The 16,247-nt window shown below is 45.6% G+C and overlaps 1 protein-coding gene and 1 long non-coding RNA gene across 2 annotated transcripts in view; one reads left to right on the forward strand and one right to left on the reverse strand.

The window, feature by feature from the left end:
• The window catches only part of LOC129382526 (neprilysin-like), a 9,401-nt gene extending 5,627 nt beyond the window's left edge, over positions 1–3,774 (forward strand). Inside the window, exons 4-5 of the mRNA XM_072288586.1 lie at positions 1,737–1,835; positions 3,724–3,774. Of these exons, the coding sequence (XP_072144687.1) occupies positions 1,737–1,835; positions 3,724–3,774 (150 nt within the window). The remainder of the gene's footprint in view (positions 1–1,736; positions 1,836–3,723) is intronic.
• The window catches only part of LOC140218760 (uncharacterized), a 19,510-nt gene extending 11,570 nt beyond the window's left edge, over positions 1–7,940 (reverse strand). Inside the window, exons 1-2 of the long non-coding RNA XR_011894938.1 lie at positions 7,709–7,940; positions 6,801–6,929 (exon numbers count right to left, since the gene is read on the reverse strand). This is a non-coding gene — a long non-coding RNA (uncharacterized lncRNA). The remainder of the gene's footprint in view (positions 1–6,800; positions 6,930–7,708) is intronic.
• Positions 7,941–16,247: the final 8,307 nt, after the last annotated feature.

Below are 16,247 nucleotides of genomic sequence, written 5' to 3' on the forward strand. Positions count from 1 at the left end.
ACTTTTTATAGAAACAAATGAACCAGCATTCCAACTATTACCAACAACGCTTGTTGAGTATTATCTATCGATGACGCGACATGGGTTACGAATTAGATAGCTAGGCCAACTGACTTCAGTAGGACTAACTACGTGAATTGAGAGGAGGTGGCTGAAAACTCAGCCGAGCTGTGCCGCTGCAATCGTTAGCGATGGACATTTTTAATACCTGATACTAATTTACAGGCATTACGCGGAGCGCTTAAATGAGTCACCTAATGACCAGAAGGACCTAACCACTCAGTACGTTTTTACAAGATCGTCAAAATCATCTCAGGATCCCTTTAAGGGCGTTCAATTCAGCCTGCTGTGACAAGCGTCCATGGACTAATGATTAAAGTATAGGACTTCTGTGCGCGAGGTTCTTTGTTCGAATAGGGTCATCGGACAATGTTAGTTATGTTCTTTTTTAGATACACACGCATATATATCCGGTAAATCACGACAGCGGCGAAACTTCGCCTGGAATGTGCAAATATTTGCTTTTCCAATAAAAACTAACAATTGCGTGGACAGTGAGATATGTATACTCATGATGGGGGGACGTTGTTTGACATTAGTCGCGCCCTTCTCACATACCCTGGCTCGCCCTGCGCGAAACGGCGAACATAACGCCCGTGTTCGCCCTAGAGGTACGACCAGAAGCGCATGTAATAAAATTTCTTTTGTGTGTCAGTACGAGAGAACTGTACTATGACGATACGGTAAGAATAAGTTCCAGTTACTTCACTATAGCGCGTTCACTTTAGTATAGATTGAGATAAGTAATGTATTATGAAAACATCAGCACAATTCTTTGTGTTCAGTTGATTTAGGTAGTATTTACTTCGGGGAATATTTTTTTAACGTTTCATAGGCAATAATGTCGTTTTCAGAACGCGGCGCTTCAAACAAGTAACTGAATCTCAGATGGCAGTCAAGAATATATGTACTGTAATGATGGCGCAAACAACGTTATGCGAACCTAACCCCAACGCTCACTATGCCACGCTGGGGGAATCTGTATGGCGGGAGCGACAGGAACATAGAAAGTACATGACAGATATCAAAAGTACGAAGAGTAAGACAAGAACTTCCTTATTTCAAGCGTGCTAGACCCCGCCGAAGGCTTTCCAACACAAAGACCAACATGATCTTTGTAACGAACGAAAAGAAAGGGGGTTAATCGAGGGGCCTGATTATTATGAATAATATAAAAACCAAACAAACAAAGACGCCAACAACAACACCGGCCAAATTACTTTTAATTACTAGGTGAAATAAAGAAATGATAAATTAATGGAAATGAAAGTGGATTAAAAAACAACTTGCCGCAGGTGGGGAACGATCCCACGTCTTCGCACTACGCGTGCAATGCTCTACCAGTTGCACCGCCAAGGTTTGTGAGAGGTTGCGCTAGCTAACACTTCAAGGGTTAGTTCTAGTAGTAAAATATAAATACCCCAGAAAGTGGAGGGGGCAACGGCACCGCGGTAGCTGAATTGGTAGAGCATCACATGCAAAGATGTGGGATCGTTATCCACCTGCGGCAAGTTCTTTCATCGACTTTCATTTCCATTAATTTATCATTTCTTTAATTATATTAGTAAGTACAACTAATTTCCCCGGTGTTGTCTTTGGTGTCTTTGTTTGTTGGCTTCTTATGATATGATCTCTGTAAGTGTCTTTCTTACTTCTCTTTTTACACATATTTGCAGGTGGAGTATATAGCCAAAAAGCTGAAAGATTCCTTCAGTAAAATTGTGCAGAGCAACGTCTGGATGGATGATGAAACTAAAAAAACTGCTCTGGAAAAGGTACGTGTCTTACTTAAAGTAGTCCACGGATCACCACAGCTTTTCCTGTTGATTCAGGGTCCAGTAGCACGTCCGTACTTTCATGTAACAGGCATTGTGTGCTACGTGAAACATATACAGTCAGCGCTAACATAGCATGGCACGCATGCAAGTGCATGTGGTATATACAGTCGGTGCGCAGCTGGAGCGTTCATTGCATTTCCTAAACTCGTTATTCATCCAATAACACAGGACGTGATTGCACGTGAACCACTGAGATCGAGCTATCAGGGCCACTGCTCGGCATTTACGTCCACCACAAAACTCATGCTGGGGTACGAAAAATGCTGCAGCGTGTGATAAGCCGCAAAGATTTTTGTGTAAGAAAATGCAGAACTTTTTACAACGGCACACATCGATTACATGCGTCCGAACAATGCCTATAATAAAGGTTGCGATGCATTGGTGAGCCACATGTTTCCTCACGAGGTATAAAAGCACATGCGGCAACGGTCATTCGCCATTCCAGAGCCCCAGCCATTTCGTCAGGTCACATAGCTGTCCGTGACTACACCAAAGCTATCCACAATACTGATCTTTGTCTTAATGCTCTCTTTATCCGTGCAATATGCAGTCACGTCGTCCGCATACGCTAGCGGCTTTACTCCACTTCACTTTACTCACTTCACTTTACTTCACTGGCTTATACCGAAACCAATCAATAGATTGATTTTCGATAAAACCATTACACGATGTTTGGATTTATATACTGAACAGTAGCTGGTTGAGAGGACATCCCTGGCGTACAGAACGCTTTACTTGCTTTACTTTAATGGGGCCTCCAACTGGCTGATTGACTGTCATTCTCGTAGTGTTGTTACGACACGCCATGGACACCTCCTCAGTTATGGTGGTGTCTAGATGAACATGATTCAGCGCCTTAAACAAAATTCCATGATGTACGAAGTCAACGGGCTTTTCAGGGTCTATTTACAGGAAAGCGACTCCAGCTTTAATGGTGGCGTAACACTCCGACAGGCACCGCATTTTGTGTATGTTCGTGACAAAGGAGCGATTATGTATGCCGCCACTCATGGCCCAACTACGTTTTTTATAGCCTTCTGAAGGCGATAAAAAGCGTTTGGAGGCTGATGACTTTCATTACAAAATTATAATCAAGTTTGTCAGAGGTACTGGCCTGAATGATGAGACTGCTTTAAGTTTCACCATGTCTTCTATTTTTGGTATCGAAACTGTGTATGCTGCACCAAATGAAGAGGCTAAGGCCTTTAAATTATACGCCTCATTAAATACTGCTGCCAGAACTTGTGTTATGCTTACTTGATCAGCTTTATATTGACACGTCTGCTTGCTTATCTGTCTCTGGTGACCGGCTTTCAACGGCAAAAAAATGTATACGTTATTGCTTGGCGCAGGACGCGCCTGCATTTATCCGAAGTTTCTCGAACGTTATCGATGATTCCACCCGTTGTCGGTTGTCACCGAACCTTGTGTGATATGATTGTATGCACGACGCAAATTGTGTAGTACTTTCTGGAAGGCATGCGGACACCAGCGATTACGATGAAACCTTCGACGAGTCACGTATAAAAGCCGACGCGCTTGACCTACGGCTAGGTCAGCTGGCATAGACCCGAGGTAAGCTGGAACTGTGTCACGAGCCCCAATTTCGCTACGGGTGCTTGGTAGGCCAAACTCCGAGAAGAAAAAACAAGGAAAAAAAATGAAGCCTGCTTCCACTGCAGTCGTTTTGTTGATGCGCGAGGGGGAAACGCCATTCCGATTGTCGTCTGCTATGCGTTCGACGAGCACACGACTTTCTCTGCAGGCGCCAACGGACACGAACACCGCTTGCATTTAATTTTTTCAGATTGTTTTCGTCTTTCAGACTTTCTTTTCATCATCCTTCGGCTTCCAATTTCCTTTTCTTCCAACATAGGTGCAACGCGTCTGTGTGAAAACTTGCCTTTTTTTTCTCTTCAAGATGCGCGAGCCCGCGTGCCACGTTACGCGGCTATTTTGTTTCGGCAAAACATAAATAGGCAAAAGAATGTGGGTACTTCAGTGTTTTTATTAGCAACCTATTGCACAGCAAGGTATTCAGTACACAATACAGTAATGTAGAGCTGAGTATCTCACTACTATCATACGTGCGTAAGACAGCTTCCTGCCATTTCTCATAGACAGAACAGTCGTACAGAGGCCATGTTTGTTTGTTGTGTACAACACAACTCTACCAAAGCAACTTGTGCCGCAACAGTTATTTGTGAATAACAAAAAGATTAACAAGAGCACCAGATCTAGATTTTCTTCCTTACCAATAAAACAACTTCCTTTCTTATTCCGTACAAGTATACTTGCTGGTCGAAGAAACATGCAATACATGCTAAATTTTCCTGCATAGCTCTCCTAGTGGTAATGCGCCGGTAAATATTTAGCAAATTATATTGAAAATGTCTATAGTCTTTTTTCATATGTGGTTTTGTTAGAGCCCTAGAGCTTCATTCAGATCTGTAACATCGCGCACAAGGAATCAATGCAAAATTCCTCGCTACCATATTGGAGACGTTGCTTAATATTTGTAATCATCGTATAGGCATAAATGGCACAGTTCCATGTCAATAACAACAAAGAGTGCTAAGTTTTTTTGTTGTTGTTGAGAAATAGTGAATGCGGGAGAAGCATGTGTCAATCGGTGGTTGATCGTCAGTAGAGGTTGGGCAAGGACAGAGTGATGCACAAAGGTATTGTTGAATGCGTAGCTTTGGGACATGGAGAAATGTTTTCTAAAAGCAACGGAAGTCGGCTGCAATCACGGCGTCAGGGTAACCTACTCGGAACAATCTTGTTTTGAATGGTTTTCAATACCTTCCTCTAATAGCCTGAATGTACATTACGCGATTTCTTTAAAAGAGCTTATAGACTCAGTTTTGTGCGGCTAGTTTGAAGCATAGGACAGGTGTTGTTAGAGCTATGTTACGAGTTTTATCATTGGCTGGAGGTCATCCACCATTAGAATTTCGGCGTCGACACAGTAAGGAGGCGAAAGCTTTTCAACTTTTCTAGAACACTCGTTTCTGGCGCATCATGATTTCCTTGCGTATTAAGATTGTTCCTGACTCTGCCGAAAGAGGACCCTCCCCCGTCCTACTTTTTCCAAAATATTGAAACCGCTGAAGTCAAGATTGCTGAGCAACATTAGTACTTGCACAACTTTACTGAAGTAAGCTCAAGATTCTAGTATCCCAAGATCCGTGTATGGTAGCTACGTAATAATCTTTGAAGAAGGGGAGGGGGGGGGGGGGGCAAGTGTGGGAGCAATGACTGTCTGCACAAAGAATACGTTGCACAATGTTTATGAAAATACTGAAATATGCCGAAATATTTTCTAAAGATAGGCTAGTCAGGAGATCGCCCTTAAGAGCTATTGGAAGTACAAAAAGAATAACATATCAGTAGGAACATGTTTGCTAATTCTCAAGCTTTTGTAGCTTTCTTTTTGCAGCGGGTTTTCTCTCCCGCTGTTTTTTAAGATCCAGATTGATGTCATTCATCGGCAGCATAAGCCACACATAGCAGAACTACTGCATCAATTCTGTGCAACATTTCCTAAAGCAAAATATTTCCTATATTTCACTGCTGTCTAGGTTATCTTTCAGTACAGTGAACACACCGCACAACGGCTCCGGAAAAGATTCCTGCGTGTCCTTCCCTTCATCTTACGATAATTGAGCGTCACTTGGCACGGCAAGAGTTGGTAGAACTTTGGGTGCACACGATACATAAACTTCTCCAGTGCTTCCCTCGTGGTAATCTTTCGGCAGCTCTTTAACTTCGCTCACTTGCGATGCCTTTGTGTATCACCTCTCGGTCGGTTGACGATGCCTGGGCTCTGCGGTTAGCATATTTTCTGCTTTTGGCCTCGCTGAGGCAGTGTAGAACTTGTAAAGACAGGTACATCATCAGCACATTTTGTCAGGCTAGTTGGCAAATTTTCGCCAAAGTTGCACGTTGTGTGAAGGAACACTATACACAAGCACGCAGGTCAAGCGTAGCACTTTGTCTATGCTTGAATGTCATGGTCCCCTGTAAAGCGAATTCCATTGGCAACACATGCGCGCCATATAACAACGCTTCACGTTTATGGAAACACGACATGAAAAGCCCGTTCATAATCAAATTTCTAGTGCGCGTGACAAAAAACCGCACTGTTTTCTTACAATAGTACTTTTAATCCATGCAGGTTAGTTCTGATTATATTTGGTTGCGGGATTTCAAGTAGAAATACGCCCACAAAATTTATTAAGTTCCAAATTTTAGTGCTGCTATATATTCATGTAACATGTTAAGCATTGCTGGTTCCTCAGTAGCTGGCTAGTTTTCAGAGCTGGTTTTCTTGATCGATGAATGTTTTGGTTCATCTTGTTAAGGATTAGGGAAATGAACGTCTTATATACTTCGGCTTCATTTTTCTGCAAAATGCCCGTAAGAGCAACGCTAACTTCCTATAGTTAAAAGCTGCTGGGCAACTTAACGTTGGAATTTTTGCTTCGGAATAATTTCTGCTATGAAGCGCCAAACCAAGCTTAGGAAGTTGACGGCATCGCGCGTCAAGAACTGGCTTCGCCGGGTCGTATGCTGTAGCGCCAAGCGGGGCGCGACATTTTACGAATGTGAATTCGCTTATTGACAGCAAAAACTGTTCGGCGGTTCAGTTTAGCCTACAATCGGGAACATCCCGCACCGCAGACGAGCAAGCGATAAGAAGAAGCTTATAAGCACGCGGTTTCTTGGCGCACGCGGAGAAGATTTCGCTGCGTAACCACCCGGCGCCGTAGAACACGACGAAGACAGTGCTTGCCGTGCTCATGACACTTGCGCCGTCGCCTGTCAAGTGGTTTTTGTACGAAAATAATGGACTACACAAGCACAGATTGGCGACTACTAATAACTTACTTTCCTTACCTTCATCGATCAGGGATCGCTTTACCACTCCAACAGTCGACACAGCCGACCATGACAGAGTCGGCGTAGTACCTTCCTCTGGAGTAGTCCGAAACTCCCCATTTAGCGTGATTTCGCCATGTATCACATCTGAAATATGTGCAAAATACAACGTGGTCATGATTAATGAACACTTTAAGGCAAAACCAAGGTTTAGAGCACGAAGAAACGACTAAAATATTATGCCCTTCTAGGCACAGGTTGAAAAGTGAAGCGAACCTATGTCGTCAGATAGGTAATTCGAACGTCTTGTAATTGAGCATGCAAACAGTCACTGCTACGTAATTGATTTTAACTTCTGCCGTGTTCATGGCCAACCTAAGGGAGTAATGTAATAAACTGGTCACCGGAATGCTCCCTAGCGTAACCAGGTTGTACAGAAAACGTTTACATGCCTCAGGCAGATGCGAATTGCAAGTTTTCTATTCATGAAAAAAAAAATGAAGAGCGATCGCTAACATATCCGGATCACACTGCTAACCGGATCACATTGCATTCATCTGCAATCGTGAAAAATTCCGTGATAACCTAAATTCGTTGCGTAATAATGTTGTATAACGATGTTGCAGTTTCCTTTTCTTATCATGCAATTACTTGTGCCCCCCTTACTCAATGCCCTTCAATAGGCCTGTAAGGTAATGTGAATATTTTAAAAATGTACGGAAGCGTAATTTCCACCTGCGCTTCAGCTAGCATGAATCGCCCAAGTAGCTTCAGTTTCTTAAAACACCGCAGAAAAGTGCGCCGAGCCAAACCAAAAAAGATAGTCACTGTAAAACAAGTGCGGAAGATTTTTCGTTTCGTCCTATAGCTTTTTGATAAGCACAGCGCTTGTTTCTTCATAACGACAGCACAAAAAGTGTGCTTACCTCTCGTCCGCTGGAAAACGGAATGTTGCCCTTGTGTTGCTCCCCGAGTTGCCACATTACATAGCCACGCAGCAAGTCTTGTATCCTTTCCCGAGTTTTTCCGACACTGCCGGAACATTCGCAGGCACAGAAAGAAAGTTTTAAACTGCAGAGCATACGAAAAAACGTGCACGTACTACATAGAAAGCGGCAGCAGCAGACTTAGAGATTGGCAGCCGAAGCGATAAGAACGAAATTGCCGCCCCTTGGCGCAACAAATGAAGCGACCAAATAAAGATATAAGACGCCGAAAAAGAAAATAGCCAAGAGCACGTTTTATTTCTACACATTGTTGCATCACTTCATTTTATCGTTATGTAGGTTGGAAAGATAGAGCCACATATGCAAAAGTTATTGAATTTTCTTTTGGCTACCCGTGTCATGGCCGATTTATTGCCGATACCGAAACTAGCCCCACTGTCCTCCACTGCTTGACCCGCTGATCGGATTTCCCACGTTGTAGTGACGGTGAAGAACGATTTAGTGTCGAAACTGTGACTCACAAATTTAACTCATTGTTGGGTGAAGTTATGCCCGGCAAAACAAGTAACACTCAAACAGAACGATAGCGGGAAGAAATGTCGGCGAAAGGCGACTTTGCTCCGAGGCCTCCGTTTAATTCGGGCTTGAAGCTTGGTCATCACGGTTGCGCACCCACGTGGAGGCACCTTTGCGGGCGGTTTCTCAAGAGCTCCTCGATAGCGATTCCGTCTGCCATGCTTGCGGCAACATCTCGAGGCCTCTTGATCTGTACGACGACGTCGGCACTATACCGCGTGGTGACATCCACCGGTTGGTCCTCGTTCATGAGATCGGCTTTCACAGACATGACTGCTACTCGACAACTTTCGCTGCCTTTCAGTGTTCGCTAAATTGGCCAGCAGTGCTCCCTCGATGTGGTCTTCGGTTACCCGGTTCTGTCTGCTTTCTAGAGCAGACGCCACTCCCGTCATTGCTGGCATTGCCACGTCTCCGACGCCACTAGCCTCGTCTTCCGCCTCCTTGGCATCCATGACGTACTCGTTCTGCATCCCACTATCGACCGTTACCGTGCTGTACGAAAGGGTGTACTGAGCGTCGAGATGCCCCAACCGTCGGCATTGGTAACATCGCGTCACCTTACAGCCACGGCGAATCTTAGCGGGTCCCTGGCAACGCAGGCACTCCATGGGCCAGCCAGGCGGTACCACTAAGGCCAGCTTTCTGACAACCCGGATCTGGTGCAGCAAGTCGTCAACTTTAGGACCTGTCTTAAGCTTTAGCTGCTAGGTGCTGGTGGTAGACCCATTGTCGCTGACGCCTTCGACCCGCCAGCGCTAGCGCGTCACTTCGGTGACCTTGCCGAAGGCAGCCAGCGCCGTTGGCCGTCGAAGATTCACCTGCTGCTCGAAAGGATTCCATGACAAGGCACCGGCGACCCTTCCCCTGTAGTTCCTTCAGATCAGCGAGCTTCATCGTCGCTTCCGCAGCGTCGAATGGCACCGCACAGACGGGGTTAATTTGACGTGCCCCAGGCCCCACGACTTCTTGCAGCGCACCAACCTTGGCCCACTTGTCTAGGAAATCTTCCGCACGGAAGGACTTCACGCGCACGTCTCCATGCAAAAATATTGGGTTAATAGCAAGCCGATCTGTCCGCTGGTGCGGCAAAATAATCTCGTAATCTTCATCTGCTTCGTCAGCAACCCTGTTTCCGCGACTAAACGTCGCCGATGGCGCTCCGATGGATCTCGCCATTCCGTGACCGTGCACTTGCGTGACCGGAAGCAGAAGGACAGGGCCACAATCGCACGCATGCTCCTCTTGCGCCAAAGCCGACTAGCCCTTGGAGATGTTTGGCGTGTGTGCCACGTGTCACTTTCACGTGTTCTATCATCGTGACAGCTCGCGCTTTGATACATTGTGTTAGATTGCACCGCTCCCTCCCCCTACTCTCGGAATCAGCCCCCATTCTCCAGTGCTTTTGTCGTAGCAGCTAACATTACGTAGAAACTGTGCGGCGTTGTACCACTTTCATGATCGGCCCAGTTTTATCAGATTTAACATATCTTGGCAGGTGTAAAAATGGCATCGCCAATGCAACATGAAATACATGACATAGACATAGATACGTACCAGTGCAAGAACACGAAGCGGCAGATCACGTTACTATCCATGTATCTCTCACTTACACCAGTTGAATAAGTATTCGAAACACAACCAACGGAATGTCGTATAAATTCGCGTCAAACGGGCCCAGCAGAAATCGTGCTGTTGATTTTATAGAATCGTCTTCACAATTGTCGTCATCTTACTGCTGTCGTCACACACACGTACGCTCACGTCACACACAACTGCTGGATTTACAATAACGCGTTGGTCTAGCTGGTAACGCTTTACGTAACTCCAAGCAACATTGGATAGCCAGATAGCGGCAAAGTGCTTCACATAACATCGATTTGCACAGAGCGTGGGATAAGTGCAGATGTTATACCCTCTCTCCTATAACATTTCATTCCCCTTACTCCTCTCTCCAGCCCAGGGTAGCCAGGTGGTACCTATACTCGCTAACATCTGTATTTCCCTCTTGTTTTCCTTCTCCTACTAGCATGTGTAAAAAGCACCTGACCGCATGAATCCTAAACAACTTCAAACCTCCTGATGATTTCACATAAAACGATGTCTATTTCTTTCAGCTGAGCAAAATGAAATCGAAGATTGGATACCCATCATGGTTGACGAGTAGCGCTTATATCGATAAATTCTACGAACGAGTAAGTGTGCAATTTTTTTCACAGCTACTCCAAAATTAAGCACTAAGCGAAACAAGGAGCACAACTCCGTAGTTTAGACACTTCAAAATTTATATTTTTATGCAGCCTTTACACCAAAACGGTGTTAGCTAAATTTGTCATTTTTATTGAGAACACTTTTTTTTTACAATCGCATCATAAGTTTTACTGTCTTTCAAATTTATTGATGCTGCCGTCATCACTATCCCTGCTCAAATGTTTAATCTGATTTACTGCCGTTCTCATGTTGTATTTCTGTCATTCAGAATGCAATTTTATTATCATATTCGAAGTTGTTATAAAATTCGATATACAGGAGGAGGTCCGGGGGTCTGAGACTACATTGGGACCTCCAGTACATGGTATACAGAAATGAAAAATAGAACTTAGTTATAGCAACGACAGTAAAAAGCACAAAACTATATAAACAAATTATAAAGGCAGTAAGCATAGAAACAGTAGAGCATGAATTAAAACAATTAAGCAGATTATGTAACACGAACAAATTGAAAAAAAGTTGGACATCTTTAAACAGTTTCATACGTGATTAATAAGCATGATGTAGTAAACTGTGATATTTACCAATGGAAATGAAAATAAAAGAATATGTTGGATATAAAAAATTTTATGTAAGATTGAGTTGGTTCACTATGCTGGTGTGTTCTATTGCTGCAGGTGCCACCCCTCACTGTACAGAGTTCTTTTCTCTATATATGGGACAAAATGTTAGAAAGCAACTACATAAATAATTTGAAGCAGATTCACGAAAGCTACGACGAGGACAAAGAGTAAGTAGGCGAGAGATGTAAGTCAATAAGCTTTATTTCAGAAACCAAGGCGTGGGCGCTCAAAGATAGGCGGCCACCTTATTCCAAGTAAGCATGTCCCTTGTGCTTACCGTAGTTCCGTCCCAGCCGTGGCTCGTCCTCAGGACTTGGGTTTGTCAGATGGGCCTCCCACTGGTCATCTGTTGCTGCTTGGGTGGACGTTGTTTGCGGGTCCATCTCACATTCCTAGACCATGCAGTGGATGGATTTATTTTTGGTTTTTTTTTTCAGAATTTACAGTCTCTTGTGTACGTGGAGGAATACATGCCGTGCAGTAGAGTGCCATGGGGGTAATTTCTCATCTGAAGTTGGTGTGGTATGTGATAAAAATAAGCACACCAGAAGCGTATACACATGAAGGAAACAAAGGGGTACCAAAAGGCCCAATTTTTATTAGTCACAGTGATCTGAAGCGATCAAACAATGAAACTATAGTACAAATAACTTTCTTTTACTGAAACCTAGAACTGATGAAATAGAGGAAAAGGAAAGGCACTTTCTTGGGTGTTTATGTTTCCTAGTAGAACTGTGGGAGTGTTAGCCATGCCCACTACTCACAGACCTCAAAGAACTTAAATACCCAAGAAAGTGAATGAGGAAACGGCGCCGCGGTAGCTCAACTGGTAGAGCATCGCACGCGAAATGCGAAGGTTGTGGGATCGTTCCCCACCTGCGGCAAGTTGTTTTTTCATCCACTTTAATTTCCATTAATTTATCGTTTCTTCATTTCATTTATTGGGCACAAGTAATTTCCCCTATTTAGTCCTTGTTGTCAGTGTTTGTTGGCTCCTTATTATATCGGGCCCCTAGGTTAACCCCCTTTCTTCGCGTTTAATATATATATATATTGTTGCGAAGCACTTTGAGTAGTAAGCGTCCGCGACTAGAACGTTGGAGCCGCGAGAGGTAGTGTAGCCGACCGAGCACCGAAACAAGGTTGTTCTTTCTCGTCGTCGTTGTCTCTCTCCTAGGCACAGCCCCACTGCTCCCTATTTTACAGTACAGTTATCTCCCCCGCGGAGAAGGAAGCCGTCCCGGCGACCTACGGGTAGGACAGCACAGGCGGATCATAGTAGCGCTTGAGACGCTGGGCATGCACAATTTCGCGTCCACGACGGCGATGATCCAAACGTAGCTCGAGGGGCTCCACAATATAGTTGACTGGAGACGTTTGTTTGATCACGCGGTATGGGCCTTGGTACTTCGACGCGAGTTTCGGTGACAATCCAGTGGTAGAGGCTGGAACCCAAAGCCACACTAGCGAGCCAGGAGCATAGGATACAGGAGCATTGGAACTTTCTCGATGGTGCTTCTGGCGTTGCTGGTCTTCTGACGTAAATATACGGGAAAGCTTGCGACACTCTTCTGCGTGTGCAGCAGCTTCGGATAGGGGAGTTGTTTCAGTGGAGTCAGGGCGGTACGGAAGGATAGTATCCATTGTGGAAAAAGGTTCGCGTCCGTACAGGAGAAAGAAGGGCGAAAATCCCGTGGTAGTCTGCGTGGCGGTGTTGTAAGCGTAGGTCAGAAAAGGTAGAACATGGTCCCATTTGGTTTGGTCGGATCCAACGTACATGGCCAGCATGTCACCAAGAGTGCGATTAAATCGCTCGGTCATGCCATTAGTCTGCGGATGATACGCAGTAGTGGTGCGATGAATGATGCGGCATTCTTTGAGGAGAGCCTCGATGACGTCGGAGAGGAAGACGCGGCCTCTGTCACTGAGTAATTCCCTGGGAGCTCCGTGGCGAAGGATGATGTGGCGCAGGAGAAACCAGGCGACGTCACGTGCAGAAGCGCTGGACAAAGGGGAAGTTTCCGCATAGCGCGTAAGATGGTCGATGGCCACGATTACCCAGCGATTGCCATCTGATGTGGTTGGCAGAGGTCCATAAATGTCGATGCCTACTCGATCAAAAGCACGTGCTGGGCAAGGCAAAGGCTGCAATGGGGCGGTTGAACGACGAGGGGGATCTTTACGGCGTTGGCAAACCAGACAGGAGCGGACATAATGATGGATGAATCGATACATCCCACGCCAGTAGTAACGAAGGCGTAGACGCGCGTATGTCTTCAGTACTCCCGCATGCGCGCACTGGGGATCGTCGTGGAACGCTGCGCAAATATCCGAACGCAGGTGTCGTGGGATGACAAGCAACCATTTGCGGCCGTCCGGGAGGTAGTTGCGACGGTACAGGAGCCCGTCGCGAATGGAGAAGTGATGTGCTTGGCGACGTAATGCGCGATTGTTAGTGGGTGTCGATGGGCTGGACAAAAAACGCAGCATGGACACAATCCATGGGTCTTTCTTCTGCTCCAGAAGAATGTCTGTGGCAGCAAGGGAAGACTCGGACAATGAGGCCTTCGGGAAGCTAGCCTCGTCTGTTAGTGGCGAACGAGACAAGGCATCCGCATCCGAATGTTTTCGGCCAGAACGATACAGCACGCGAATGTCGTACTCCTGCAGTCGAAGGGCCCATCGAGCAAGACGACCGGACGGTGCTTTTAAGGACGACAGCCAGCACAGCGAATGGTGATCAGTTATGACGTCAAACGGGCGGCCATAAAGATACGGACGGAATTTGGTTATGGCCCAAATTATAGCGAGGCATTCCTTTTCTGTGACAGAATAGTTAGATTCAGGTTTAGTGAGTGCACGACTGGCGAAGGCAACGACGTACTCATCGAAGCCAGCCTTTCTCTGAGCGAGAACGGCCCCAAGGCCAACGCCACTGGCATCCGTGTGTATTTCAGTTGGAGCACTGGGGTCGAAATGGCGCAGGATTGGTGGTGACGTCAAGAGACGACGCAGCTTTGTGAAGGCGGCATCGCAATCCGGTGACCAGGTTGAAAGGTTGTTGCCACCATGAAGAAGCTGCGTTAAAGGTGCTATTATAGTGGCAAAATTGCGGATGAAACGGCGAAAGTATGACGCTAATCCAATGAAGCTGCGCAGTTCTTTCAAAGTCGTTGGTCGGGGAAACTGGGCAACAGCTTGTAGTTTCGCCGGATCAGGGAGTACACCTTCTTTCGACACGACATGGCCGAGGATGACCAGCTGCCGGGCAGCGAAGTGACACTTCTTCAAGTTAAGCTGGAGGCCAGCATCGGCGATGCACTTTAGGACGCGTTCAAGTCGAAGTAAGTGGGAAGGAAAGTCCGGTGAAAAGATAACAATGTCGTCCAGATAACACAGGCATATCTGCCATTTGAGGCCGCGCAAGATGTTGTCCATGTGGAAAAGTCAGCCTCATGGTTGCGGAACCAAAGATGGGCGACCCCGGAAAGGTAGAATGGGACGTAGCCAAGCTTGTCAGCTTCAGACCATTTGTTGTGGGCACTCACTCGGTTGTATGATGACAGCCAGTCCTCTACGTCATGATCGTCAGTGCCATTGAATATGGGAGGATCCCGTTGGCGTGGCGCACCAGGACAGACGACTGGAGGCGGTGCCATGGGTGGCGCGGTAGGACTAGTCTCCTCAGGCATGGGAGAGGTGACAGGGATCGTCCGGCTTCGGAGTTCCAGGTTGGCAATAAGTCCAGCACCTTCCACCAAATGTTGCGAAGCACTTTGAGTAGTAAGCGTCCGCGACTAGAACGTTGGAGCCGCGAGAGGTAGTGTAGCCGACCGAGCACCGAAACAAGGTTGTTCTTTCTCGTCGTCGTTGTCTCTCTCCTAGGCACAGCCCCACTGCTCCCTATTTTACAGTACAATATATACAATAAGTGTTTTTCACGGAGTTATATTGACATATTGCGAGCCAGGGCTGCTAGAATAGTGGCACTAGCTTTACTCGGAGAATTAGGCCAATAATGATGTTTTCGATAGATGGGGCTAACACGGCCCTGAACCACAATGCAGAGTTGCGGAATGAATCAGAAATCATTTGTTCCCTTAACAAACTCCGGGGCGCCGATTGCATAAGGGTGCTTTCCTTTTTCATTCCGTTTCCAAAAAATGCGGCCACCTCGAACTGGAATGAAAACAGCAACCTTGTGCTGAGCAGCAGAACGTCATAGCCCCTGCAGAACAACAGAAAGACCAACTTACTCGCGAGCTGATCAGCGGCTGCATATGTCACGAGGACCTACTGTTCTTGCAGAGCATCAGGACGATCACTTTGTATAGCCATTCTTAGAGGGCATAAATGAAGCTTGACCACTTGGAATCATGTCTTTGTCATTGGGATTGTTACAAAAGGGAACGGTTCTTTTTCTTTTGACCTAGTCCATAGCCGCAGAGGCTGGGTTCGGGCATACAAGAAAAATAAATCAGTTTCTAGAACGCGGTAATGCTATCTCATAACAGGAAAACAACACAAGAAAAAACAACATTGTAAACACTAATGAACTCACAACTGTAAATCATTTCCATAATGCGACGCTACACTTGAACAGTACACAGAAATATTTTAAAACGAAAATTGAAATTAAATGTTTTGTACCTGTAGGTACACAATTCCAGATAAATATAAAAATAAATTCTGAGGTTTGCGTGCTAAAATTACGATATGATTATGAGGCACGCCGGAATGGCGGACTCCGGATTATTTCTAACCACCTGGAACTATTTAACGTGCATCTCATGGTTGGGACACGGGCGTTTTTGCATATCGCTCCTATCTAAATGCCGTCGCATATGATAGCCACATATCTTTTTTCGGTCACTTAATTTCCAATGACAAATAATTTTTTTTTTAATTAGTCTTCACAGGTATGTTAAACTTGCAAAACCTTCGAACGAGCCCCTCAAATAAGCACGTTTGTAGTTGGCCTAACAAAGTATCGCATGTTTTACAGGACACTTTTAAAAAGTGCTGAGTAGACATGAAAGTCAAAATAAATGTAAATGGCTGACACACACTATATTTTTCTGCCGTTTTATTATTCATTGCAGTTGGCC

This window comes from Dermacentor andersoni, chromosome 6, assembly GCF_023375885.2.
Source record: "Dermacentor andersoni chromosome 6, qqDerAnde1_hic_scaffold, whole genome shotgun sequence".
Classification (NCBI taxonomy): Eukaryota; Metazoa; Arthropoda; class Arachnida; order Ixodida; family Ixodidae; genus Dermacentor; species Dermacentor andersoni.